Source organism: Ranitomeya variabilis, chromosome 4, assembly GCF_051348905.1.
Source record: "Ranitomeya variabilis isolate aRanVar5 chromosome 4, aRanVar5.hap1, whole genome shotgun sequence".
Taxonomy (NCBI): Eukaryota; Metazoa; Chordata; class Amphibia; order Anura; family Dendrobatidae; genus Ranitomeya; species Ranitomeya variabilis.
In genome coordinates, this window is record NC_135235.1 from 604,183,149 (window position 1) to 604,210,227 (window position 27,079).

The 27,079-nt window shown below is 45.5% G+C and overlaps 1 protein-coding gene across 2 annotated transcripts in view; it reads left to right on the forward strand.

The window, feature by feature from the left end:
* Positions 1–380: 380 nt before the first annotated feature.
* SLC9A8 (solute carrier family 9 member A8) overlaps positions 381–27,079 on the forward strand; it is a 47,475-nt gene continuing 20,776 nt past the window's right edge. Inside the window, exons 1-7 of one of the 2 annotated variants that reach the window (XM_077253307.1) lie at positions 381–491; positions 1,840–2,015; positions 2,318–2,398; positions 9,406–9,464; positions 9,932–10,015; positions 10,235–10,336; positions 11,210–11,244. In XM_077253307.1, the coding sequence (XP_077109422.1) occupies positions 478–491; positions 1,840–2,015; positions 2,318–2,398; positions 9,406–9,464; positions 9,932–10,015; positions 10,235–10,336; positions 11,210–11,244 (551 nt within the window). In that variant the 5' untranslated portion in view covers positions 381–477. The other variant, XM_077253306.1, reaches the window with a different exon arrangement.

A 27,079-nucleotide genomic window follows, 5' to 3' on the forward strand; every position in this document is an offset into this window, starting at 1 on the left:
ACAGCATTTGGAATCTTTTCCCCCATTTTTTTGAAAATTATATGGTAAAATCAACGGTGTCAGTCAAAACTGCAAAAGACAAGCCCTCATGGAGCTGCATGGACAAAAAAATAAAAAAGTGATGGCTCTTTGATGGAGGTGAGGAAGAAAACTAAAACTTGACTTTGGCAGTGGGGTCTGAGGGTGAGGTGAAATCCCCTCAGCACCATGCGGTGGCCACTGGCCAGAGCCTGTGGCCACCAGGAGTGACCACCAGTGACCGCTCACAGCCCCTCCCACCAGGATACTGGAATCACACACCAGGATCTCACACGTCACACAGCTTCGCTTCGCTGACGTGTTACCATGGTAACAAGCGACGTCTCACCACTTGCGGCAACTCAGCCTTCTCGACACAGTCTGTATGACGTCAGCAGGAGGCGGCGCTCTCCTCTCAGGACTCTATGATCCCGTACACCCTCGCCGAGGTGTGCCAATATGGCGGAGGCGGAGTAAGTGTTTAGCTTATTAAATGGGGTGACCCGGTAGTGGGGTGTATTGGCGGCTGCACCGGGTGATAGAGGACGCCCCAACCCTACTATTTGTATGTTCCACCACCCATTAAAGGCCCATTTTCTCACACAGTGAGTGCTGGCCACTGTCAGTGAGCTTCTGGTTGGGAATATACATTGATCTTAGACCGCTAATTCTCACTGGTAATGTGGAGAATGAGTGGTGACGGCTATATATGCCGCCTGTGTGGGGAAGGGGCTTCAGAGCTGCGCTCAGTAGGACTGTGTGTGGTGTTACGTGCCCTGCTGTAATGACAGATGTGTGCATGACACCAACACAAATCGTATCATCGTAAGTTGCGTTATACGACCCGTGACCGTATATTACACAGTATGGTGGGACGGATTGGGTCCATATTGTTTGCACTTGACGAGGGGCGGTACAGTGTCTGTGCATTAGACGATGAGATGGACGGCATCTGCGTTAAAGGAGCCGTGTGGCGTCCGTGCGTTAGATGTGGAGCGGTGCGGCGTCCGAGCGTTAGACATGGAGCGGTGCGGCGTCCGTGCGTTAGATGTGGAGCGGTGTGGCATCTGTGCGTTAGGCGTGGAGTCACACGGGGTCCGTGCGTTAGATGTGGAGCGGTGCGGCGTCCGAGCGTTAGACATGGAGCGGTGCGGCGTCCGTGCGTTAGATGTGGAGCGGTGTGGCATCTGTGCGTTAGGCGTGGAGTCACACGGGGTCCGTGCGTTAGATGTGGAGCGGTGCGGCGTCCGAGCGTTAGACATGGAGCGGTGCGGCGTCCGTGCGTTAGATGTGGAGCGGTGTGGCATCTGTGCGTTAGGCGTGGAGTCACACGGGGTCCGTGCGTTAGATGTGGAGCGGTGCGGCGTCCGTGCGTTAGACATGCAGCGGTACGGCATCCGTGAGTAAGACATGGAGCGGTACGCGTCTGTGCGTTAGACTTGGAGCCATATGGCGTCCGTGCGTTAGACATGCAGCGGTACGGCGTCCGTGCGTAAGACATGGAGCGGTACGCGTCTGTGCGTTAGACTTGGAGCCATATGGCGTCCGTGCGTTAGACATGCAGCGGTACGGCGTCCGTGCGCTAGACGTGGAGCGGTACGGCGTCCGTGCGTTAGACGTGTAGCCGTACGGCGTCCGTGCGTTAGACGTGGAGCTGTACGGCGTCCGTGCATTAGACGTGGAGCCACACGGCATCCGTGCATTAGATGAGGAGAAGTACGGCGTCCTTGCGTTAGACGTGGAGCCACACTGTGTCCGTGTGCTAGATATAGATGTGTGTATGTATTCGGATATATAACTTTGAGTTTGTCCATTCTGTAGGATGAGAAATGACAGCCATGGAGATTTTAATAGCACGCTTCTTACCACTTTGGCAATTACAAAGATGGTGCTCCCCACCCCCGCCAAGCCCATCATTCCTGTCCAGACGGGGGTTCAGGCGCAACAGGAGGAGCAGTCTAGCGGCATGTCCATCTTCTTCAGTCTTCTTGTCCTGGGTGAGTGTTGTCCATCTTCTGTGGTAGTGTTTCTGCACAGGCAGCCCCTTGCGTTGTCCTTCTGGGTGAAGATCAATTTTTAGTATGAAAACTCATCACCACTATCACAGCAATCTTAGCTGTGATGACAAGTAACTCTTAAATTTTGTTCCCAGAAGAAGGGTAGTGGCACCTGGCTGGTAGGACGTGTGAGGTTTTAGTATGTAATGGCAATGATTGTCCCATTAGTGGCTAAATGAGGCTTATAATGTAGGACTGTACAGTAAGATGTCTCCCATTAATCTCCCACTCTTGTCTCTCAGCAATCTGCATCATATTGGTTCATCTGCTCATCAAATACAGACTCCACTTCCTTCCAGAGAGTGTTGCCGTGGTCTCACTGGGTAAGAGTGTAATATAATTAGTAGTCTGTGGGATGAGATTCTGTAATCCATTTCTCGTGTACACCCGGCTTTCACCCATACGTCTCCTATATAATGTAATTACTGTATACTGGGGACCTGGCTCGCGCCTGTGGATGTCACCTGGCCCTCTTGACGTACGTTGTACGTCGGCCGACCCTCGCTGGTGGACGTCGTCTGTCTCGCGTGGTAGCATTCAACATTCAAGCCAAGTTATACCTTTTTCTTCCACACAGCATCACTCCAGGCATCCAATAATCCAGCACATTGTCATCTTGAGTAATAGATTTGATGCTCGGAGACATAGAGAAGCAATTTGTTTAATTCTGACAGAAGCTCAAAAGGCTTGACAGAATTGCAGATCTATAGCGGAGTAAGAGAGTGTCATGTGAGCAGGCATCCTTCCCCGGGGGAGCAATCTTTTGATGTGTTGATACACTTCACGATTGGGACTTTCTGGAGGTGCCTGCACACCAGTACCTGCCATTTTGTCTATACTGCAGAGCTACTTGATACAGAGCAGCCTTCATACATATATGGGACTTTGTGTGATTCTAATCAAGTTAAGATCAAGATGTGTGTGTGTGTATATATGTATATATATATATATATATATATATATATATATATATATATATACATACACACACACATTATAGCTAGGGCAGCACTGTTCATCATATTTAAGGGGAACTTATTATTAAGTACAAATTTTTTTGATCACTGTATAACATGTGATGGTTGTGAATAGATAAATCGTATATGGAAGAAGGAAGATCCAAAAGGAAAAAGCTGTAACCCCCCCTCTTATCTGCACATCATCTGTTATCACTCTGTAGATGCCTTGTGGGTTAAGTGTCTTTGTAAACCAACATTCAGGTTACAATCTGTAGCCAAATGTTACAGTTCTAAGATACACCTTGTCTATCCTGACAATTTTTTTTTAGGGGATCTTGAGATCATTGAAGGCATTTAGACAACCTACAGGAGTAACGCCATATTTTCCGCATACACCTGACAGCCCTACTCTCCCGATTAGTTGAATTTATGTAGTACAGTTTTGTGAGAACGTCGCAGTGGTCTGGATGATAGTCTCCTTTTTTTCTTATTTATTTTTTTTATTTGATTTAAGCCACAAATGTCAAACTCTGATCTGCAGGGTGAGTATATATGACCCACGACGCCGGGGCCCACATCCTCTTAATATATTTGTTCCCCCACCCGGCATCGCACTTTCAGCTATATCGGCATCCTCTCTCATCATTTCCCCTCTTTGTCTGACGTTTCAGCGCAGCGGGTGCAATTATGTCATTATAATGCAACCACTGTGTCTAGATGTGCAGAAGATCTGAAGACACCATAAAGAGACAGGAGCAGCTGGGGAACCGGCAGAGGTGAGTAGTTATTTATTTTAATGTGGGGCTCATTATACTGAGCGGAGCACTATGTGAGGTCAATATACTGAACGGGGCACTATGAGGGTCTTGTTATGCTGTATGGGGCACTATCTGGGGCTATTATACTGTATGGAGCACTATGTAGGGCCATTATACGGCGTAGAACACTATATATGGCCATTATACTGTGTGGAGTACTATGTACACTGTGTGAGTCCATTATACTGTATGGAGAACTATGTGGGGCCATTGTACTGTATGGAGCACTATATGGGGCTTATCCTCCTCACATGTAAAGCGCCATGGAATAAATGGCGCTATAACAATAAATAATAATAATACTGTATGGAGCTCTATGTGGGTCCTTTTTATTGTATGGAAGGCAATGCAGGGCCCCATTATACTGTGTTTGCAGGCACTTTTGTTGGCATCATACTTTATTATCTGTATTCTTCATGTTTTTTTTATCCTTTGGTATTAAATATTTAAATTAGTCAATTGGGCCTTATGTTATGTAAGATCAGTAAAAAGCATAATACAGTGACTTCACACCATCATGGCAAAACACTATCTCATATTCATTTTACTGGTTTCTAACTTCATGCAAGCCGAAGAGAGGGTGATATGGACAGGACTTTATTGCAAGAGGTAGCAATATACCGTATATACTCGAGTATAAGCCGACCCGAGTATAAGCCGACCCCCCTAATTTTGCCACAAAAAAATGGGAAAACTTATTGACTCGAGTATAAGCCTAGGGTGGAAAATGCAGCAGCTACCGGTGAATTTCAAAATTAAAAATAGATGCTCCATACCGTTCATTATGGCCCCATAGATGCTCCACATAAAGCTGTGCCACATATAATGCTCTGCACCGTTCATTATGGCCCCATAGATGCTCCACATAAAACTGTGCCACATATAATGATCTGCACCGTTCATTATGGCCCCATAGATGCTCCACATAAAGCTGTGCCATATATACAATGCTCTGCACCGTTGCCCCATAGATAGCTGTGCCATATATATAATGCTCTGCACCGTTGCCCCATAGCTGTGCCGTATATATAATGCTCTGCACCGTTGCCCCATAGCTGTGCCATATATATAATGCTCTGCACCATTGCCCCATAGCTGTGCCATATAGTGCTCTGCACCGTTGCCCCATAGCTGTGCCATATATATAATGCTCTGCACCATTGCCCCATAGCTGTGCCATATAGTGCTCTGCACCGTTGCCCCATAGCTGTGCCATATATATAGTGCTCTGCACCATTGCCCCATAGCTGTGCCATATAGTGCTCTGCACCGTTGCCCCATAGCTGTGCCATATATATAGTGCTCTGCGCCATTGCCCCATAGCTGTGCCATATAGTGCTCTGCACCGTTGCCCCATAGCTGTGCCATATATATAGTGCTCTGCACCATTGCCCCATAGCTGTGCCATATAGTGCTCTGCACCGTTGCCCCATAGCTATGCCATATATATAATGCTCTGCACCGTTGCCCCATAGCTGTGCCATATAGTGCTCTGCACTGTTGCCCCATAGCTGTGCCATATAGTGCTGTGCACCGTTGCCCCATAGCTGTGCCATATAGTGCTCTGCACCGTTGCCCCATAGCTGTGCCATATATATAGTGCTCTGCACCATTGCCCCATAGCTGTGCCATATAGTGCTCTGCACCGTTGCCCCATAGCTATGCCATATATATAATGCTCTGCACCGTTGCCCCATAGCTGTGCCATATAGTGCTCTGCACTGTTGCCCCATAGCTGTGCCATATAGTGCTGTGCACCGTTGCCCCATAGCTGTGCCATATAGTGCTGTGCACCGTTGCCCCATAGCTGTGCCATATAGTGCTCTGCACCGTTGCCCCATAGATGCTCCACATAAAGCTGTGCCATTGCTGCTGCTGCAATAAAAAAAACAAACACATACTCGCCTCTCTTGCTTGCAGCTCCTCACGTCCCGTCCCGGCGTCTCTCTGCACTGACTGATCAGGCAGAGGGCGGCGCGCACACTATATGCGTCATCGCGCCCTCTGACCTGCACAGTCAGTGAGGAGAGACGCCGGGAAGACAGAGCGGCGCCCGGCGTGTGGAACGAGGGAAGGTAAATATGTAATACTTACCTGCTCCCGGCGTCCCGCTCCTTCCCCCGGACAGCTGGTCTTCGGTGCCGCAGCCTCTTCCTCTGTCAGCGGTCACCGGCACCGCTGATTAGAGAAATGAATAGGCGGCTCCGCCCCTATGGGAGGTGGAGCAGCCTATTAATTTCTCTAATGAGCGGTCCCACGTGACCGCTCAGGGGAAGAGCTGCAGCACCCGGAGACCGTGGGACGGGCAGGGGGAGCGACAGGAACGCCGGAACTAGGTGAGTATATGACAGTCCTCACCCGCCGACCCCACCACCGATCATGACTCGAGTATAAGCCGAGAGGGGCACTTTCAGCCCAAAAATTTGGGCTGAAAATCTCGGCTTATACTCGAGTATATACGGTAGATCTATATGATGTGCACATTGTCTCCCTCTGGACCTAAGGCCCCCATAACCATTAGATTAATTTTGCTTTAACCCGCCAATATCAGCAGGTTTAGCCAACAATCTAATGTGTATGGGAGCACCGGCTGCCTAATGGTTGGGAGAGATATTAATAGTGCATGTCCAATTTCAGGTTTCTGATAGCATGATTCTCCCTTAGATAAGCCACCAGCCGACGTGGCAATGAATGGCCTTCTCATAGAGAACACAGGAGCTCTAGACTGAGTGAGTGCTGCTGTGTATGACAATCGGCTGGCATATGGTCCACATTAATGAAATAAAATTGTTTTTTGTACAATAGCAGTTTTTTTTTCTCTATCTGTTCACCTATTTTTTTTTACTTTTTCTCTTGCTTCTTTTACTTCACTTTTCTGTTTTGGTAAAAATATACACTGCTCAAAAAAATAAAGGGAACACTTAAACAACAGAATATAACTCCAAGTAAATCAAACTTCTGTGAAATCAAACTGTCCACTTAGGAAGCAACACTGTTTGACAATCAATTTCACACGCTGTTGTGCAAATGGAATAGACAACAGATGGAAATTATTGGCAATTATCAAGACACCCTCAATAAAGGAGTGGTTCTGCAGGTGGGGACCACAGACACATCTAAGTACCAATGCTTTCTGGCTGATGTTTTGGTCACTTTTGAATGTTGGTTGTGCTTTTACACTCGTGGTAGCATGAGACGGACTCTACAACCCACACAAGTGGCTCAGGTAGTGCGGCTCATCCAGGATGGCAAATCAATGCGAGCTGTGGAAAGAAGGTTTTCTGTGTCTGTCAGCGTAGTGTCCAGAGGCTGGAGGCTTAACCAGGAGACAGGCCAGTACACCAGGAGATGTGGAGGGGGCTGTAGGAGGGCAACAATCCAGCATCAGAACCGCTACCTCAGCCTTTGTGCAAGGAGGAACACTGCCAGAGCCCTGCAAAATGACCTCCAGCAGACTGCAAATGTGCATGTGTCTGCACAAACGGGTAGAAACCGACTTCATGAGGATGGTCTGAGTGCCCGATGTCCACAGATGGGGGTTGTGCTCACAGCCCAACACCGTGCAGGACGTTTGGCATTTGCCACAGAACACCCGGATTGGCAAATTCGCCACTGGCGCCCTGTGCTTTTCACAGATGAAAGCAGGTTCACACTGAGCACATGTGACAGAGTCTGGAGAGGCCGTGGAGAGCGATCTGCTGCCTGCAACATCCTTCAGCTTGACCAGTTTGGCAGTGGGTCAGTAATGGTGTGGGGTGGCATTTCTTTGGAGGGCCGCACAGCCCTCCATGTGCTCGCCAGAGGTAGCCTGACTGCCATTAGGTACCAAGATGTGATCTTCAGACCCTTTGTGAGACCATATGGTGGTGCAGTTGGCCCTGGGTTCCTCGTAATGCAGGACAATGCCAGACCTCATGTGGCTGGAGTGTGTCAGCAGTTCCTGCAAGATGAAGGCATTGAAGCTATGGACTGGCCCGCCCGTTCCCCAGACCTGAATCCGATTGAACACATCTGGGACATCATGTCTCGCACCATCCACCAATGTCACGTTACACCACAGTCTGTCCAGGAGTTGGCTGGTGCTTTAGTCCAGGTCTGGGAGGAGATCCCTCAGGAGACCATCTGCCACCTCATCAGGAGCATGCCCAGGCATTGTAGGGAGATCATACAGGCACGTGGAGGCCACACACACAACTGCGCATCATTTCCTTGTCTTGAGGCATATCCACTGAAGTTGGATCAGCCTGTAACTTCATTTTCCACTTTGATTTTGAGCATCATTCCAACTCTAGACCTCCTTGGGATATTACTGTAGTTGTGATTTACGTTGATCATTTTTAGGTTTTATTGTTCTCAACACATTCCACTATGTAATGAATAAATATATAGGATATATCTAGGATGTGGGACTTTAGTGTTCCCTTTATTTTTTTGTGTATTTATGGAAAACAAGAAAATAGACAAATACATTCTGTCCAAAGAATTACTGTAACCTTCATTTAGGTTTGTAACCTTTAGCTATAGATTTGTAAACTGATTGTTGGTTTATGACGGCGCTTATCTTATGTATTTATGGAGTGATAACATGGTTTACAGATATCGGGGTTTGCCATAGTTTTCTCCTCTTGAAGTATCCTTCACTTGGAGTAATGTGGTCCAAAAAATGAGTAATTAAGGTGAACCTGTCAGCAGGATTGTCCTGAGTTACCTACAGACACTGTCAGGTTGTTGTGGTTATACTGATTAAAATTATACCTTGGTTGATAACATCAGTCTTGTGGTTGTTGTTTAATCCTTATTCTCAGTTTTGAGTTAATGATATGCTCATGCTCCAGGGCGGCCTGTGAGGGTGTCTTCATGTGGGGCTCTGATTAGATATTCATCTGTATGGCTTCTGACAGGTCACTGATCCCTCACTGACCTGCCCCCTAGTTTACATACTGAATGTTATATTTATTGGAAAAAACAAAGAAAATACATTCATCATGCAGGCGGTGGCGCATGCGCTGTAGTATGATCGGATTTATAATATCTATATTTTTATTTTATTTAGTCATATAAATTTATTTAGAAAAATAATTATTCCTCAAAATGGCGCCTGCGCAGTAGCATAATTCGGAACGAGATATATGCTACTGCGCAATTGCCACTGCCAGCGCCATTTTGCTAGAAGAAAAAAAATTCTCCACCATGATGGCACCAGCGCAGTAGCATCTACCAGCGATCCCATAAATGCTACAGCATCGGCACCTGCATGATGAATATAATTAAAAAAAAAAAAAAATAAGACATACAGTATGTAAAATAGGGGACAGGTCACTGAGGGACCAGTCATAAGCCATACAGATGAATATTTAAGCAGAGGACCACATAAGGAAACACTTATGGAACCACATTATCTCAGTGTAATGGACCAGATTATGGGATGACTCGTGGTGAGTAATCTGGCACCTATCCTGCACTCGTGGCTGTCCTTCTCCCCACATCGGCAGATCTATAGATCTGCATTGTGTGAACTTGTCATCTTATCCCTCTCGTCTTGTATGTTTGCAGGAATCCTGATGGGTGCTGTGATCAGAATCATTGAGTCTCAGAAACTAGCAAACTGGAAGGTACGCACGAGATGGCATCAGTGCATTTGCAACCACCATCTATAGTAAACCCATTCAAATGTTGTACTCCAGTCACATCCAAATCTGCAGGTTTCCCCACAACATCACGCAGGTGCACAATCCACAATAGGATCCAAGCCATTATAGGTGGCAGCCGTGAGAATTGTCCCTGCGCTATAAGATAAAATAGTAGAACTGGGGATGTAGCTTTGAATGTGATTGGCGTACAAGACGAAACACATATCGTGATCTGAAAACTAAGGGCTGCATATGTAGCCTCACAAATATATTTTTCCCTAGTGGCGGCTGTAGTATAGCAGTGTGGACTTTCCTTCACGGCGGTGCTGGAGAAATCTCCTAGTCCTAATTTCAGATTGATTTCCATTGGTGTCTGGCTTTGTGATGCTGATGGCGGCATCCTTGTTACTTGCTCTAAGATTGAGCTGCTTTCTTTTTATTTTACGCAGGAGGAGGAGATGTTTAGGCCCAACATGTTTTTTCTTCTGTTGCTGCCGCCCATCATCTTTGAGTCTGGTTACTCTCTACATAAGGTAATTCTATGTACAGGTATGTACCGGGCTGCCCAGTAGTCTTCTAGTGTTCTTTCATCACTTTTGACTCCCTGGCCTCTGTCAGCACTGCTGGTTCCCCGCCCTGGCCTTGCCCAGCACCATATGCCTGTAGAGTATTTATAATGCTGAGCTCTCTGCAAAGTGTCATCATTCCGACTTTTAATTGATATCCTGTTTATTTCCTATTTTTTTTTCCAGGGTAACTTCTTCCAGAACATTGGCTCCATCTCACTCTTTGCTGTTATTGGGACGGCGATATCAGCCTTTATTGTGGGCGGTGGCATTTTTTTTCTGGGAAAAGTGAGTGTGTATTACTTGGACAATATAAGGAGGACTAGACCCTATAAGAGATTATAGTCTTGTTATGGAGTCACATTCAAGACTCTATCTGTGTCTACATGGCGGGATCCTCGCTGAAACCTGAAGCTGTACTAAGCTGAAGGGTCCGGACAACGTCACACAAGTCTGCTCTAGATCCCTCATTATGGCGGATCATAGACATCACGGAAAGGTCCCCTGACTGGCCCCTAAAGGTCTCATAAGACCTACTCTAGATCCCTGATCATAGCCAGTCATAGACACCTTGGATATGCCCCCTGACTGGTCTTGAAAAGTCACATAAGACCCTCTCTAGCTCCCTTGTCATGACTGGTCATAGGCACCATAGGGCCCAGCACTAGCTCCTAAAGGTCACATAAGAACTTCTCTAGAACCCTCCTTATGGCTGGTCATAAGCTCCCTGACTGGCTCCTAAAGGTTACATAAGACCTATAGATTCCTCATCATGGCCAGGAATAGAGAACACAGCAAGGCCCACTGACTGGCCTTTAAAAGTCACATACGACGACTCCTGTTTACTTTCCTCATCATGGACGGTCATTGAGATCACATGCAGATTTCTCGACAGGTTCCTGAAGGTTACATGAGTCAATCGCTTTCCTCTAAAACCTATAAATGTTGCAGATGAACAATGCAGGCTTTCGCATATTTTAATCCAAAGAGTGTAATCTATTGCAAAATTATCTTCTTTTTTGTATGTCTGCATCTGAACTATGTTTCTCCACAGAGGCCTTCTGCGGCCCTGGCCAACTTTCTCTACATGCATGTGGTTAGTGTGACAGACCAGAAATTTTTCTTTTTAATATTTTGTGGTCTTCTTCTCTCTTCCTGCAGGCAGAAGTAATTTACAAGCTAACGATGACAGACAGGTAATCTCAGGCATGTGGATAATATGGTGGTAACATGATATGTGACATGGTGCCAGCATACAGCCGTCAATAAAGGGGTTGTCCACTACTTTCAATTAACCCCCCCATTGTATCCCCCTGGGGCCCCTAATGAATTTCTAAATACCTTCTGTTGCCGTTTTCGCCTGTGAGCGGCACTATGGTGGCGGCTCAGTCCGGGTCACGTGACCCCCAGGCTGCAGCCGCCGCTAATTTCCGCCGACGTCACGTCAACTTCCAGACTCTGGAAATTGACGTGACGTAATGAGCAGGCGTTACCAGCCTCCACAGACAGCGGTCACTCATCAAGAGTGACTGGGCTGTTGCGGGGCTGAGGTCAGCCTGCGGGGCTAGGCTGGGATCTGTGGGCGGGCGGGGCTGGGGTCTGCTGGCCGGCCGCGCTCATGTGCTGAGATATGCAGTGGCGGCGGGGGTCTGCGCGGTGAATCTGTCGTCAGTGGATCTTCTGGCAGTGGGGGTTCTGCGCGGTGGGTCTGCGGAAGGTGCTGGAGTGCGCGGGCGGGGGGTCTGCGGGGCTGTGCGGTGGAGTCATTGGTGTGTGTGTCTCTGTGTGCAGGCATCGTCTGATGGGACTACAAGTCCCATCGGGCTCTGCCTGCTACAGTGACAGTGAGTGACACATTAGCCAATGATGGGATAGTAGTAGTCCCATCATCCGGCTAATGTGTTGAATGTAAAAAAACAAAAAACAAAACACATACACATATACAGTACATACAACATACATTACACACATACAGAACATGCACCATACACCATACATCATGCGACATGTGACTTGCAACATACGACATGTACCATGCAACATACGACATGTAACATGCGACATGACATGCAACATGAGACAAGCACCATGTGACATGCACCATGCGACATCGACATGTGACATGCAACATGCACCATGCGACATGACATGTACCATGCGACATGTAACATGCACCATTCAACATGTGCCATGCGACATGCAACATATGACATGCACCATGTGACATGCACCATGCCACATACAGTGCATACATACAGTACATACATACAAGATACATATAGACATAGAGTACATACTCACCATCACTTTTCACCTTGATCCCCGAAGCCCTTGCTCACCTTTAAAAAAAATATTAAAATATTAAACAAACACTATACTCCCTGATCCGCAGAAATCCAATTAAAACAAGTGTCGCTCGAAGATCTCCCGTGGAGAGCCGCAGCATCAGCTGATGTGACCGCTCTCCAGGGGCTCCAGGAATACAATGATGGAAGGTATCCTTCCACAATGTATTCCTACGCCCCTGTGAGAAAATAGTCCCTAATCTCACTTCTGGCACTGCTGTGTGAGAAAGTTCCCACACAGCAGTGCCATAAAGTGAGACCCTGAACTGAGGTAACCTCAGTGATGCACTGCAGGACCCATTGTCTCCGGTCAGTGTGTCACTGGAGGGTCTATAGAGCAGTGACATCACCCGATGGTGCGGTGCGGTTTTGATGCAGTTTTTGGTGCGGTTTTCATGCAGTTTGTGGTGCAGTTTCATGCAGTTTTTGGTGCAGTTTTCATGCATTTTTGATGCAGTTTTTGTTGCGGTTTTGATGCAGTTTTTAGTGCAGTTTTGATGCATTTTTGCGTAGTTTCGATGCATTTTTTTGACGCGGTTTTGATGCGCTTTTGATGCAGTTTTTGGTGCGATTTTGATGCAGTTTTTGGTGCAGTTTTGATGCATTTTTGGTGCAGTTTTGCGCGATTGCTATGCATTTTTAAATTTGTTTTTGGTGCGGTTTTTGCGCGTTTTTGATGCAGTTTTTGTGCGGTTTTGATGCAGTTTTTGGTGCAGTTTTGATGCGTTTTTGATGCAGTTTTTGGTGCAGTTTTTGCGTGGTTTTGATGCATTTTTAAATTCGTTTTTGTGCGTTTTTGTATGCGTTTTTGAAAGCTAAATAAAGATGTATTATTGAACAAAAAAAAAAAGATTTGTGATGTCATTATTGTCCAACCTCCTCTTTTACATTTGTCCAACCCGCACTCAATTACACACACAGATAGACAGATAGATGATAGATGAAATGGATAGACAGATCTACATATAGCTAGATCTATAGATGCATACATCTATCTATTCATATATCTATCTATAGATATATCTGGATAGATATATCTATTGATAGATGTATGGATAGTGTAGGGTGTGTGTCCACTGTCCGGATTACATCCGAATTAGCTGCAGATTGGATGCTGCGTACAGCCAGGCACACACCCGCACAGTCCCGTACACACCTGAACAGTCCCGCTCAGCGCTGCACACATCCGAACAGCCCGCACACACCCGAACAGTCCCGCACACACCCGAACAGCCCCGCACACACACCCGAACAGCCCCGCACACACACCCGAACAGCCCCGCACACACACCCGAACAGCCCCGCACACACACCCGAACAGCCCCGCACACACACCCGAACAGCCCCGCACACACACCCGAACAGCCCCGCACACACACCCGAACAGCCCCGCACACACACCCGAACAGCCCCGCACACACACCCGAACAGCCCCGCACACACACCCGAACAGCCCCGCACACACACCCGAACAGCCCCGCACACACACCCGAACAGCCCCGCAGACCCCGCCCACACACATGCACGCACACTGTCACCGCCCACATACACGAACACAGTCACCGCCGACCCACTTCCCTCCTCCCAAACTGCAGCGTTTCTCGGACCCACATCCGCAGCAAAACTGCAGATCTTTTTTACATCTGTAGTTTTGCTGCAGATGTGCCCGACTCAATGCAAGTCTATGGATGCAGAAATGCTGCAGTTCGGCACAAAAGAAGTGACATGCTATGGTAAAAAAAAGCTGCGTTTCGGTGCGGGTTTTTCCGCAGCATTAGGACAATAAGTCTGCGGCTCTCATAGACTTACATTGGTTGTACACTACACTGCAGATTTGATGCAATTCCGTGCGGCAAAAAATGCTGCGGATCTGCAATCAAATCCGCAACGTGTGCACACAGCCTTAGCATTTAGTGAACCTAGCAAAAAAAGCCAAGGAAAAAACAAGTGTGGGATTGCACTTTTTTTGCAATTTCATCGCACTTTGAATTTTTTTCCACATTTTCTGTTACACGACATGGTAAAACCAACGGTGTCGTTCAAAAGTAGAACTTGTCCCGCAAAAGATCACATGGCCATATTGACGGAAAAATTATGGCTCTGGAAAGAAGGGGAGCGATAAACGAAAAAAGCTCCAGGGGTGAAGGGGTTTAGAAACATGGATATCCATCCCATATCTATCATCTACCTATCTTTCTATCTATCATCTATCTATCTACCTATATCTGTGTGTAATGGAGTGTGGGTTGGACAAATGTAAAAGAGGAGGTTGGACAGAAATGGCATCACAAATCTTTTTGTAGATAGAGTAGGGAGAGGAGGGAGGGGTTTGGGTGTGTTTTGGAGTGCGTGTGCTAGGTTGAGGCTTAGTGACCTGTGCAAAGCATCATGGAACTTGTAGTATTAGAGTACAATAACTCAGGAGAAAGGAAGTTGTCGATTAACCCCATGAGAGCTGGATCCAGGGTGGATAAAAATCAATGTTTTTTTAAAAAAATCAAAAAAATCGGATTTTTTTGATTTAAATCGGATTTTTTTGATTTAAATCGGATTTTTTTCAATAAACTGCTTTTTGAGGAAAATATTTTACCATCCAAAGGTTCTTCCATCATGAGATAAAGCTGAGTTGTTTAACTCAGTAGAATAAAGGCTGTATATGTGTAACATTCACAATGCCATGCTCTTCCAGAGGTTTCTGTAGGATGCTGACTATCCAACAAGTTTGGGCATGTCAACTGAATGGAAAAAGAAACTAAACCAAAAGTGAAACCAAGCTAGAAGTGTGGAATTAAAGGGGCAGTATGAACAAAATGTGGAGGCTATTAATAGTTTATACAATTAAGACATGCTGCTTTTAAACACCTACCTATTGCCATATAGTAAAACAAAAAAGATTTTTACTTACTTTGGGGTCCCCCCCTCACCCTGGCGTTAGATCGTTGCCCCTAGTTTCGTCCGTGTAACTATGGGCGCACATGCGCACTGCTCTCACTTCTCATTTTAATCGTGATTTATATTAAAAAAAACCTTTTGATTTAAATCAGTGATTTAAATCATGATTAAAATCATGATTTAAATCGATCCGATTTAAATAGAAAAAAATCTTTTGATTTAAATCGTGATTTAAATCATGATTTAAATCGGCGTGATTTAAATCAATCCACCCTGGCTGGATCCAGCACTGAAGATGTGCTGCTACAGCATGATAAAAGGTAATATTGCTAAAATAAGCAGTGGTTGTTTTCAGTGGCACATAATAGCAAGATTTATGAAAAAAAAAAAGCTATTGTAGTGGACAACTTCTTTAACCCCTTCATGACCCAGCCTATTTTGGCCTTAATGACCTGGCCGTTTTTTGCAATTCTGACCAGTGTCCCTTTATGAGGTAATAACTCAGGAACGCTTCAACGGATCCTAGCGATTCTGAGATTGTTTTTTCGTGACATATTGGGCATCATGCTAGTGTTAAATTTAGACAATAAATATAGGTATATTTCGCGCTGTTAAACCCTATAGTTGTATATTCAGATAGGTGTATAGTCCAGATAATTAGCTCAATGGTTAGCTTAATAGTACACTATATTAAAATAGCAGGCTTTGTATAAAAAAGGAACAGTTAAGACGCTGCACTCTTGCAGCTTGATCACACACACTGGGTGAAGAGTCAGTACCTTAAGAGTAAAGTCCCGTCATTTGTCCATTCATGTGGATCGTCAAGATTCCTGGGTAATGTAGGTGAAGTCTTGGTGGAGTACTGTACCGGAGAGCTGCCCCGGCCGGTGGCAGCTACTCCGTGCACCGAACTTGAGCCAGGGGCGGGAACACTCCATTTAGGGCCGGCAGCGCCGCACAGTGCGAGTAGTGTGAGCGGCGCGTCTAGGACCTGCGTGACGCAGTGTGTCAGGTGACCGCCCCACGTGACTACAACGTTTGGTACGGATCGCGGTAAGGACCAACACAGCCACGGGACTTTACTCTTAAGGTACTGACTCTTCACCCAGTGTGTGTGATCAAGCTGCAAGAGTGCAGCGTCTTAACTGTTCCTTTTTTATACAAAGCCTGCTATTTTAATATAGTGTACTATTAAGCTAACCATTGAGCTAATTATCTGGACTATACACCTATCTGAATATACAACTATAGGGTTTACCAGCGCGAAATATACCTATATTTATTGTCTGCATCTTGCTTTTGACAGTTGTTTGTGGTGACTGTCTCTATTTCGCTGCAGGTATTGCATACCCTGCACCTTGAACTAGCGCCACTTTCACTTTTTATTTTTAGTGTTAAATTTAGGTCGATAATTTCTGAATTTAGTTGTGAAATTTTTTTTCACATTTTGAATTTTTATTCTGTTAAACCAGAGAGTTATGTGACACAAAATAGTTAATAAATAACATTTCCCACATGCCTACTTTACATCAGCACAATTTTGGAAACAAATTTTTTTTTTGCTAGGAAGTTATAAGGGTTAAAATTTGACCAGTGATTTCTCATTTTTACAACAAAATTTACAAAACCATTTTTTTTAGGGACCACCTCACATTTGAAGTCTTTTTGAGGGTTCTATATGGCTGAAAATACCCAAAAGTGACACCATTCTAAAAACTGCACCCCTCAAGGTGCTCAAAACCACATTCAAGAAGTTTATTAACCCTTCAGGTGTTTCACAGCAGCAGAAGCAACATGGAAGTAAAAAATGAACATTTAACTTTTTAGTCACAAAAATGATCTTTTAGCAACAATTTTTTTATTTTCCCAAGGGTAAAAGGAGAAACTGGACCACGAACGATGTTGTCCAATTTGTCCTGAGTACGCTGATACCTCATATGTGGGGGTAAACCACTGTTTGGGCACACGGCAGGGCTCGGAAGGAAAGGAGCGCCATTTGACTTTTTGAATGAAAAATTGGCTCCAATCTTTAGCGGACACCATGTCGCGTTGGAGAGCCCCCCGTGTGCCTAAACATTGGAGCTCCCCCACAAGTGACCCCATTTTGGAAACTAGACCCCCCAAGGAACTTATCTAGAAGCATAGTGAGCACTTTAAACCCTCAGGTGCTTCACAAATTGATCCGTAAAAATGAAAAAGTACTTTTTTTTCACACAAAATTTCTTTTAGCCTCAATTTTTTCATTTTCACATGGGCAACAGGATAAAATGGATCCTAAAATTTGTTGGACAATTTCTCCTGAGTACACCGATACCTCACATGTGGGGGTAAACCACTGTTTGGGCACATGGTAAGGCTCGGAAGGGAAGGAGCGCCATTTGACTTTTTGAATGGAAAATTAGCTCCAATCTTTAGCGGACACCATGTCGTGTTTGGAGAGCCCCTGTGTGCCTAAACATTGGAGCTCCCCTACAAGTGACCCCATTTTGGAAACTAGACCCCCAAGGAACTTATCTAGATGCATAGTGAGCACTTAAAACCCCCAGGTGCTTCACAGAAGTTTATAACGCAGAGCCGTGAAAATAAAAAATAATTTTTCTTTCCTCAAAAATGATTTTTAGCCCGGAATTTTTTATTTTCCCAAGGGTAATAGGAGAAATTGGACCCCAAATGTTGTTGTCCAGTTTGTCCTGAGTACGATGATACCCCATATGTGGGGGTAAACCACTGTTTGGGCGCACGGCAGGGCTCGGAAGGGAAGGCACGCCATTTGGCTTTTTGAATGGAAAATTAGCTCCAATCATTAGCGGACACCATGTCGCGTTTGGAGAGCCCTTGTGTGCCTAAACATTGGAGCTCCCCCACAAGTGACCCCATTTTGGAAACTAGACCTCCCAAGGAACTAATCTAGATGTGTGGTGAGCACTTTGAACTCCCAAGTGCTTCACAGAAGTTTATAACGCAGAGCCAAGAAAATAAAAAATAATTTTTCTTTTCTCAAAAATTATTTTTTAGCCCACAATTTTTTATTTTCCCAAGGGTAACAGGAGAAATTGGATGCCAAAAGTTGTTGTCCAGTTTCTCCTGAGTACACTGATACCCCATATGTGTGGGGGTCAACCAATGTTTTGGCACACGTCGGGGTTCGGAAGGGAAGTAGTGACGTTTTGAAATGCAGACTTTGATGGAATGCTCTGCGGGCGTCAGGTTGCGTTTGCAGAGCCCCTGATGTGCCTAAACAGTAGGAACTCCCCACAAGTGACCCCATTTTGGAAACTAGACCCCCAAGGGAACTTATCTAGATGTGTGGTGAGCACTTTGAACCCCCAAGTGCTTCACAGAAGTTTATAACACAGAGCCGTGAAAATAATAAATGTATTTCCTTTCCTCAAAAATATTTTTTTAGCCCAGAATTTTTTAATTTTCCCAAGGGTAACAGGAGAAATTTGACCCCAAAAGTTGTTGTCCAGTTTCTCCTGAGTACGCTGATACCCCATATGTGGGGGTAAACCACTGTTTGGGCGCACGTCAGGGCTCGGAAGGGAAGTAGTGACATTTGAAATGCAGACTTTGATGGAATGGTCTGCGGGCGTCATGTTGCATTTGCAGAGCCCCTGATGTGCCTAAACAGTAGAAACAACCCACAAGTGACCCCATTTTGGAAACTAGACCCCCCAAGGAACTTATCTAGATGTGTGGTGAGCACTTTCAACCCCCAAGTGTTTCACAGAAGTTTATAACGCAGAGCCGTGAAAATAAAAAATAATTGTTCTTTCCTCAAAAATTATGTTTTAGCAAGTAATTTTTTATTTTTGCAAGGGTAACAGGAGAAATTGGACCCCAATAGTTGTTGCCCAGTTTGTCCTGAGTACACTGGTACCCCATATGTGGGGGTAAACCACTGTTTGGGCGCACGTCGGGGCTTGGAAGGGAGGGAGCACCATTTGACTTTTTGAACGCAAGATTGGCTGGAATCAATGGTGGCGCCATGTTTCGTTTGTAGACCCCTGATGTGCCTAAACAGTGGAAACCCCTCAATTCTAACTTCAACGCTAACCCCAACACACCCCTAACCCTAATCCCAACTGTAGTCATAACCCTAATCACAACCCTAACCCCAACACACCCCTAACCACAACCCTAACCCCAACACAGCCGTAACCCTAATCCTAACCCTAATCCCAACCCTAACCACAACTGTAACCCCAACACACCCCTAACCCTATCCGTAATCCTAACCACAAGCAGCCTAATCTTAACCCTATTTCCAACCCTAGCCCTAATTCCAACCCTAACTCTAATTCTAACCCTAAGGCTATGTGCCCACGTTGTGGATTCGTGTGAGATTTTTCCGCACGATTTTTGAAAAATCTGTAGGTAAAAGGCACTGCGTTTTACCTGCGGATTTACAGCGGATTTCCAGTGTTTTTTTGTGCGGATTTCACCTGCGGATTCCTATTGAGGAACAGGTGTAAAACGCTGCGGAATTCGCACAAAGAATTGACATGCTGCGGAAAATACAACGCAGCGTTTCCGCACGGAATTTTCCGCACCATGGGCACAGCGGATTTGGTTTTCCATAGGTTTACATGGTACTGTAAACCTCATGGAAAACTGCTACGAATTCGCAGCGGCCAATCCGCTGCGGATCCGCGGCCAATCCGCTGCGCATCCGCGGCCAATCCGCTGCGGATCCGCAGCCAAATCCGCACTGTGTGCACATGCCCTAACCCTACCCCTAACCCTACCCCTAATCCTAGTTCTAACCCTAACCCTAGTGGAAAAAGAAAAACAAATATTTTCTTTTTTTTATTATTGTCCCTACCTACGGGGGTGATAAAGGGTGGGGGGGTTATTTATTATTTTTTTATTTTGATCGCTGTGATAGGTTATATCACAGCGATCAAAATGTACTTGTATCGAATCTGCCGGCCGGCAGATTCGGCGGGCGCGCTGCGCATGCGCCCGCCATTTTGGAAGATGGCAGCGCCCATGGAGAAGACGGACGGGCACCGGGAGCCTCGGTAAGTATAAGGGGGGGCGTCGGAGCACAGGGGGGTGGCATAGGAGCACGGGGGGAGCGGACAGGAGGACGGGGGAGCGGAGCACAGGACGGAGGGGACTACGGGACAGATCGGTGGCTTGGGGGGGCGATCGGTGGGGTGGTGGGGGGCTCACATCAGGGTTTCCAGCCATGGCCGATGATATTGCAGCATCGGCCATGGCTGGATTGTAATATTTCACCAGTTTTTTAGGTGAAATATTACAAATCGCTCTGATTGGCAGTTTCACTTTCAACAGCCAATCAGAGCGATCGTAGCCACGGGGGGGTGAAGCCACCCCCCCCTGGGCTGAAGTACCACTCCCCCTGTCCCTGCAGATCGGGTGAAATTGGAGTTAACCCTTTCACCCGATCTGCAGGGACGCGATCACTCCATGACGCCACATAGGCGTCATGGGTCGGATTGGCACGGGTTTTCATGACGCCTACGTGGCGTCATGGGTCGGGAAGGGGTTAAGGAGTTAATGGGATGAATGGGGGTAAATACATAACCTTGTCTGCCAAGCACAAGCGTGGCATGGCGGTCACTTGGTAACATTTGTAATTGTTGGTGTTGGTGCACTCTCCGCCAACCTCATCCCCTGTCGATGAAATACAGACAGACATACAGCCCCAAGCGAAAATGATTAAACCGCCACAATTGAGGAAGTTCTCTTGGCTTCCTTACCTCTTAGTAAATCTCAGGTAAGAAAAAAAAGCTATGTGAACTCGGCCTAAAGGAATAAGTTGTAAAGCGCTGCGGAATATGTTGGCGCTATATAAATAAAAATTATTATTATTATTATTATAAAGGAGAAGCGCTTGTAGAGCTTAACCAATAGCGCTGGAAAGAAAGCGTGGCCCCGACGAGAAACAATGGAACGGAACATGAGGTCTGATCCACACGACCTTTTCCTAAAATGCGGGGAAATCTTCAGAGCAGATGGAAAATGTGTAGAACTGCTCCATTTCCATTGCAGATTTTTCCATAGCGTAAGGGACAGACTTGGTATGTCTTGCCTATGTGCACATACCCTTAAAGGGGTTGTCCAAAATTAGAAAAACAAGGCTGATTTCTTTCAGAAACAGTGCCACCTCTAATCTTGGGTTGTGCTTGATATCAGCTTAAAGGAAAGTCCAGCTTCACACAGTAAAATTTTCTTTATTGGTGAATTATATCAGCACAGTGGTGAAGTTAAAAGCATGTCAAGATAACGACATGTGCACAGTCCGTCACTGGGCGGTCAGAGATCAAACCGTCTGTCGATGCGGTTCTGGTGTTTCCACCCTTAATCATGATGACAGAATTACATCCATGGTGAGTTTAAATTGTAGGTTGTTCCTATATGCACAGTTTATGCCTAATTTAATTGATGCTACTGTATTTGAATGCATAATTGCTTTAAATAGGTTAGATTTAATGCTACATTATTATTATCTACTATATAGTCTGGCGGAAAAATGGCCGCTCCTTCCTCCCCACCAGTCAGCGCTCACACAGGGTTAATGGCAGCGGTAACGGACCGCGTTATGCCGCTGTGTAATGCACTCCGTTACCGCTGCTATTAACCCTGTGTGACCAACTTTTTACTATTCATGCTGCCTATGCAGCATGAATAGTAAAACGATCTAATGTTAAAAAAAATAAAAAAATCGTTATATACTCACCGTCCGTCGGCCCCCGGATCGACAACAGGCCTTTCCCACTCCTCGCAACGCTCCGGTAGCCGATCCATGCTGCAATCTCGCGAGATGATAACGTAGCGGTCTCGCGAGACCGCTACGTCATCATCTCGCGAGACCGCAATGCACTCTTGAGACCGGAGCGCACGAGCAGCGTCGGTAACCGCTTCGCTTGGATCCGGGGCTCCGGAAGGTGAGTATATAACTATTTTTTATTTTATTTCTTTTTTTAACAGAGATCTCATGCCCACATTTCTATATACTACGTGGGCTGGGCAATATACTACATGGGCTGGGCAATATACTACATGGGCTGGGCAATATACTACATGGGCTGGGCAATATACTACATGGGCTGGGCAATATACTACATGGGCTGGGCAATATACTACGTGGCTGGGCAATATACTACGTGACTATACAACGTGGGCTGTGCAATATACTACATGGGCTGTGCAATATACAACGTGGGCTGCACAATATACAACGTGGGCTGCGCGATGTACAATGTGGGCTGCGCGATGTACAATGTGGGCTGCGCGATGTACAATGTGGGCTGCGCAATGTACAACGTGGGCTGCGCAATGTACAACGTGGGCTGCGCAATGTACAACGTGGGCTGCGCAATGTACAACGTGGGCTGCGCAATGTACAACGTGGGCTGCGCAATGCACTGCGTTGGCTGCGCAATGCACTGCGTTGGCTGCGCAATGCACTGCGTGGGCTGCGCAATGCACTGCGTGGGCTGCGCAATGCACTACGTGGGCTGCGCAATGCACTGCGTTGGCTGCGCAATGCACTGCGTTGGCTGCGCAATGCACTGCGTGGGCTGCGCAATGCACTGCGTGGGCTGGCCAATGCACTGCGTGGGCTGCGCAATGTACTACGTGGGCTGTGCTATACACTACGCATACATATTCTAGAATACCCGATGTGTTAGAATCGGGCCACCATCTAGTTTATTTATATAGCACTATTGATTCCTTGGTGCTGTACATGAGAAGGGGTTACATACAAATTACAGATATCACTTACAGTAAGCAAACTAACAATTACAGACTGATACAGAGGGGCGAGGACCCTGCCATTGCGGGCTTACATTCTACAGGATGACGGGGAAGGAGACAATAGGTCGGGGGTTGCAAGAGCTCTGGTGTTGGTGAGGCAGTAGCTTCAGTAGGGGTCAGTGCAGGCTGTAGGCTTTCTTGAAAAGGTGGGTTTTCAGGTTCCGTCTGAAGGATCCGAATGTGGTTGATAGTCAGACATGTTGGGGAAAAGAATTTCAGAGGATGGGGGATATTCTGAAGAAGTCTTGGAGGCGGTTGGGTGAGGAGCGAATAAGTGTGGAGGAGAGAAGGAGGTCTTGGGAAGATCGGAGATTATGTGAGGGAAGATATCGGGAGATTAGTTCAGAGATATATGGAGGAGACAGGTTATGGATGGCTTTGTAGGTTAGTATTAGTAATTTGAACTGGATACGCTGAGGGACTGGGAGCCAGTGAAGAGATTTGCAGAGGGGGAAAGCGGATGAGTAGCGAGGAGAGAGATGAATTAGTCGGGCAGCAGAGTTAAGTATGGACTGGAGAGGTGCGAGAGTGTTAGCAGGGAGGCCACAGAAAAGGATGTTGCAGTAGTCAAGGCGGGAGATGAGGGCATGCACAAGCATTTTAGTAGATTCCTTTTCTGTGGCCTCCGTGCTAATACTCTCGCACCTCTCCAGTCCATCCTATAGATAAGGCACCGCGATGTAAACATTAATATTAATATAATTATAGAGGGAAAGTACAGATATTGCTTGGTCAACAAATCTACATTAGGAATGAAAAGAGAGCATGATAACTAACTCGTGTAGTATTCACATGGCATGAAAGCAGCGCTAAAACCATGTCTCCGTGTCAAATAGCCTTTAGGGTCTATTAAGTAATATAGTTTGAATTAATTGCTTAGTATATTGTTATACAAATTACATTGAATACATTTTATTTCTTTTGGAGATTCTTAAAAAAGCTATAATTTCTTACTACGAGAAAAATAGGGGAAATATTAAAGCATCACTCCAGTGTTTTTCTTTTTTTTTTTTTGCACCGCTGGAGTGGTGTTTTAAACATAAGTCCCCTGCCCCCTGTCATCTACTCACTCTCCGGCGTCTTCATTGTTTTTTCAATGCCGACCCTGTCCTGCGGCGTCCTCTTGTGAGCGCAGCTTCTGACTGTCCAGAAGTCAGAAGCTACATCACAAGCTCTAAATGCAAGTCTATTATTCCCAGAACATGGCTCTCGAAGACCTCCGCCGTGCTCCATGAAACACTGAAGCAGCCGGCAGGTCACAAACTGCACGATACAGACCGGAGTGGCGGCGAAAACGGATGAAAACGTCGGAAGGTGAGTATCAAGCAGGGAATTTAGATTTAGATTTTAGGCACCACTCCCGCAGTGAGTGCAGTGCTTTAGCTAGTAAATATTTAGACATATATTAAGATATGGAAATGTAAAAACAAATATTAAAATATGAAATAGATGTAGTGAAAATATTTTTCAACTTTAATAATGAATCATGATGTCTCTTCACAAATTTAAACCTGATAGTGTTCGAGTATTAAGTCTAAATATCCACCATGCTTCTCTGTTTTGTTAAGATGGATTCTTTGTTTCCTTTCCTTTTATAATGTGAATTTGTTCTATAGCATATATTTTTAAGGGTGACATTGATCCTTTATGGTAATTAATAAAATGCTCTGAGGCTTGAGACATGCTTCTATTACCATTTTCATATTCAGTATCATATAAATGTTCTTTAATGCGAGTTTTTAATTGTCTGGTTGTGCAACCTACATATTTTAAATTGCATGTGACACATTAAATGGTATATACAACATAGTTTGAATTGCAGTTTGCAAATGATTTAATTTGATCTGTATTCTCATTTGATAAATCACTGAAATTTTTACATTAACCCCTTACTGACATATGCCATACATATATACTGCTCTGCGGGAGGTGCGTTCACGCAAAGAGCAGTATATGTATGGCGGCACGTTTGCGCGGCCTCATGTTGAGCGCCGCGGCGATCGCTTGCGGTTGTCAGCTATATATGACAGCTGACACCCCGCAGCACTGCCCACGATCGGTGCTAGCACTGATCGTAGCCATTTAACTCCTCTGTTGCTGCTGTCAGTAGTGATGGCGGCATAGAGAACCAATCCCGCAGGGAGAGTGTCAGATCAACGATCTGACATTATATAGTGATGTCTCATACTGGGACAATGGAAAAAAGTAAAAAAAAAAATTAGAATGTGTAAAAATAGTTTTTAAAAATATCCCTAAATAAAGAAAAAGTAAATATTTTTCCAATAAATACATTATTTAAATTAAAAAAAATAAAAGTACACATATTTGGTATCGCCGCGTCCGTAAGACCCACTCTATAAAACTGTCCCACTAGTTAACCCCTTCAGTGAACACCATAAAAAAAAATAAAGAAAACAAAAAACAATACTTTCATCATACTGCCGAACAAAAAGTGCAATGAAACGCAATCAAAAAGACTGATGTAAATAAAAATTGTACTGCTGAAAATGTCATCTTGTCCTGCAAAAAACAAGCTGCCATACAGCTCCATCAGAAGAAAAATAAAAGTTATAGCTCTCAGAATAAAGCGATGCAAAAATAATTTTTTCTATAAAATTGTTTTGTGTAAAAGCGCCAAAACATAGAAAAAGATATAAATAAGGTATCGCTGTAACCGTACTGACCTGAAGAATAAAGCTGCTTTATCAATTTTACCACACGTGGAACGATATAAAAAAACCAAAAAGTAATTCCTGAATTGCTGGCTTTTGTTCATTCTGTCTCCCTAAAATCAGAATAGAAAGCGATCAAAAAATGTCATGTGCCCAAAAATGGTACCAATAAAAACGGCAGCTCAACCCGCAAAAAACAAGACGTCATATGATTGTGTGGGCCGAAATATGGAAAAATTATAGCTCTCAAAATATAGTGATGCAGTTTTTGCAATAAAAAGCGTCTTTTAGTGTGTGACAGCTGCCAAAACATAAAAACCCGCTATAAATCTGGTATCGCTGTAATCGCACCAACCCGAAGAATAAAGTCACCTAATCACTTATACCACACGAGGAGCGGCGTAAAAAATAAATAAAACCAAATCTTCACATGCTGTTGATTTTTTTTTCATTTTTAAATAATTCACAGGGTAATTAATTATAAGACAAGTCGTGATTAACCCCTTTCTGCCAGCTGACGGAATAGTACGTCAGCTGGCAGAACCTCCGCTTTGAGGTGGGCTCCGGCGGTGAGCCCACCTCAAAGCCGCGACATGTTAGCTGTTTTGTACAGCTGACCCCCGTCACATGGTCGGTGCATTGCCATAACAACCAGAGGTCTCCTTGAGACCTCTATGGTTGTTGATGGCCTATTGCTTTGAGCGCCACCCTGTGGTCGGCGTTCAAAGCAAACCTGCATTTCTGCTACATACAATCTTTAAATGAGAAGGTGTGTCCAAACTTTTGGTCTGTACTGTATATGGAAGCCGTGTGCTCTCATAGGACTAGGTTCACATTGCGTTAAAGCAGCCCGTTCAACACATGCGTTAAACGGGCTGCGTTAACGCAAGTGCTGCAATGTGATCGCGCTGCCGCAATGTGATCGCGCTAGCGCAGATAGAGCTAGCAGATGCTCTATCTGCGCTAGCGGTGACGGACCCGGAAACGCTGCAGCCCGCGTCCCAGGGTCCGTCACTCAATGACGGCACATTGCTAATGCACGCCCACAATGATGACGATGCGTCCGACATAGGACTTAATGGCGGCGTTAACGGACTGCGTTACACCGCGGTGTAATGTAGTCCGTCTAATGGACTGCCTATAACGTAATGTGAACCCAGCCTTATACGGAGCTGAACCCACTTCATTTAGTGCAAATGCCGACTTTGTTCCACAGCTAGATAGCGCCAATTGCATTGGTTTAACCTAATACATGCCACTGTCAAAAATGACAGCGGAATTTAGAAGGCTTCAAACATGGCAGCCATCACTTTTGAAGACCATTGGCTCCC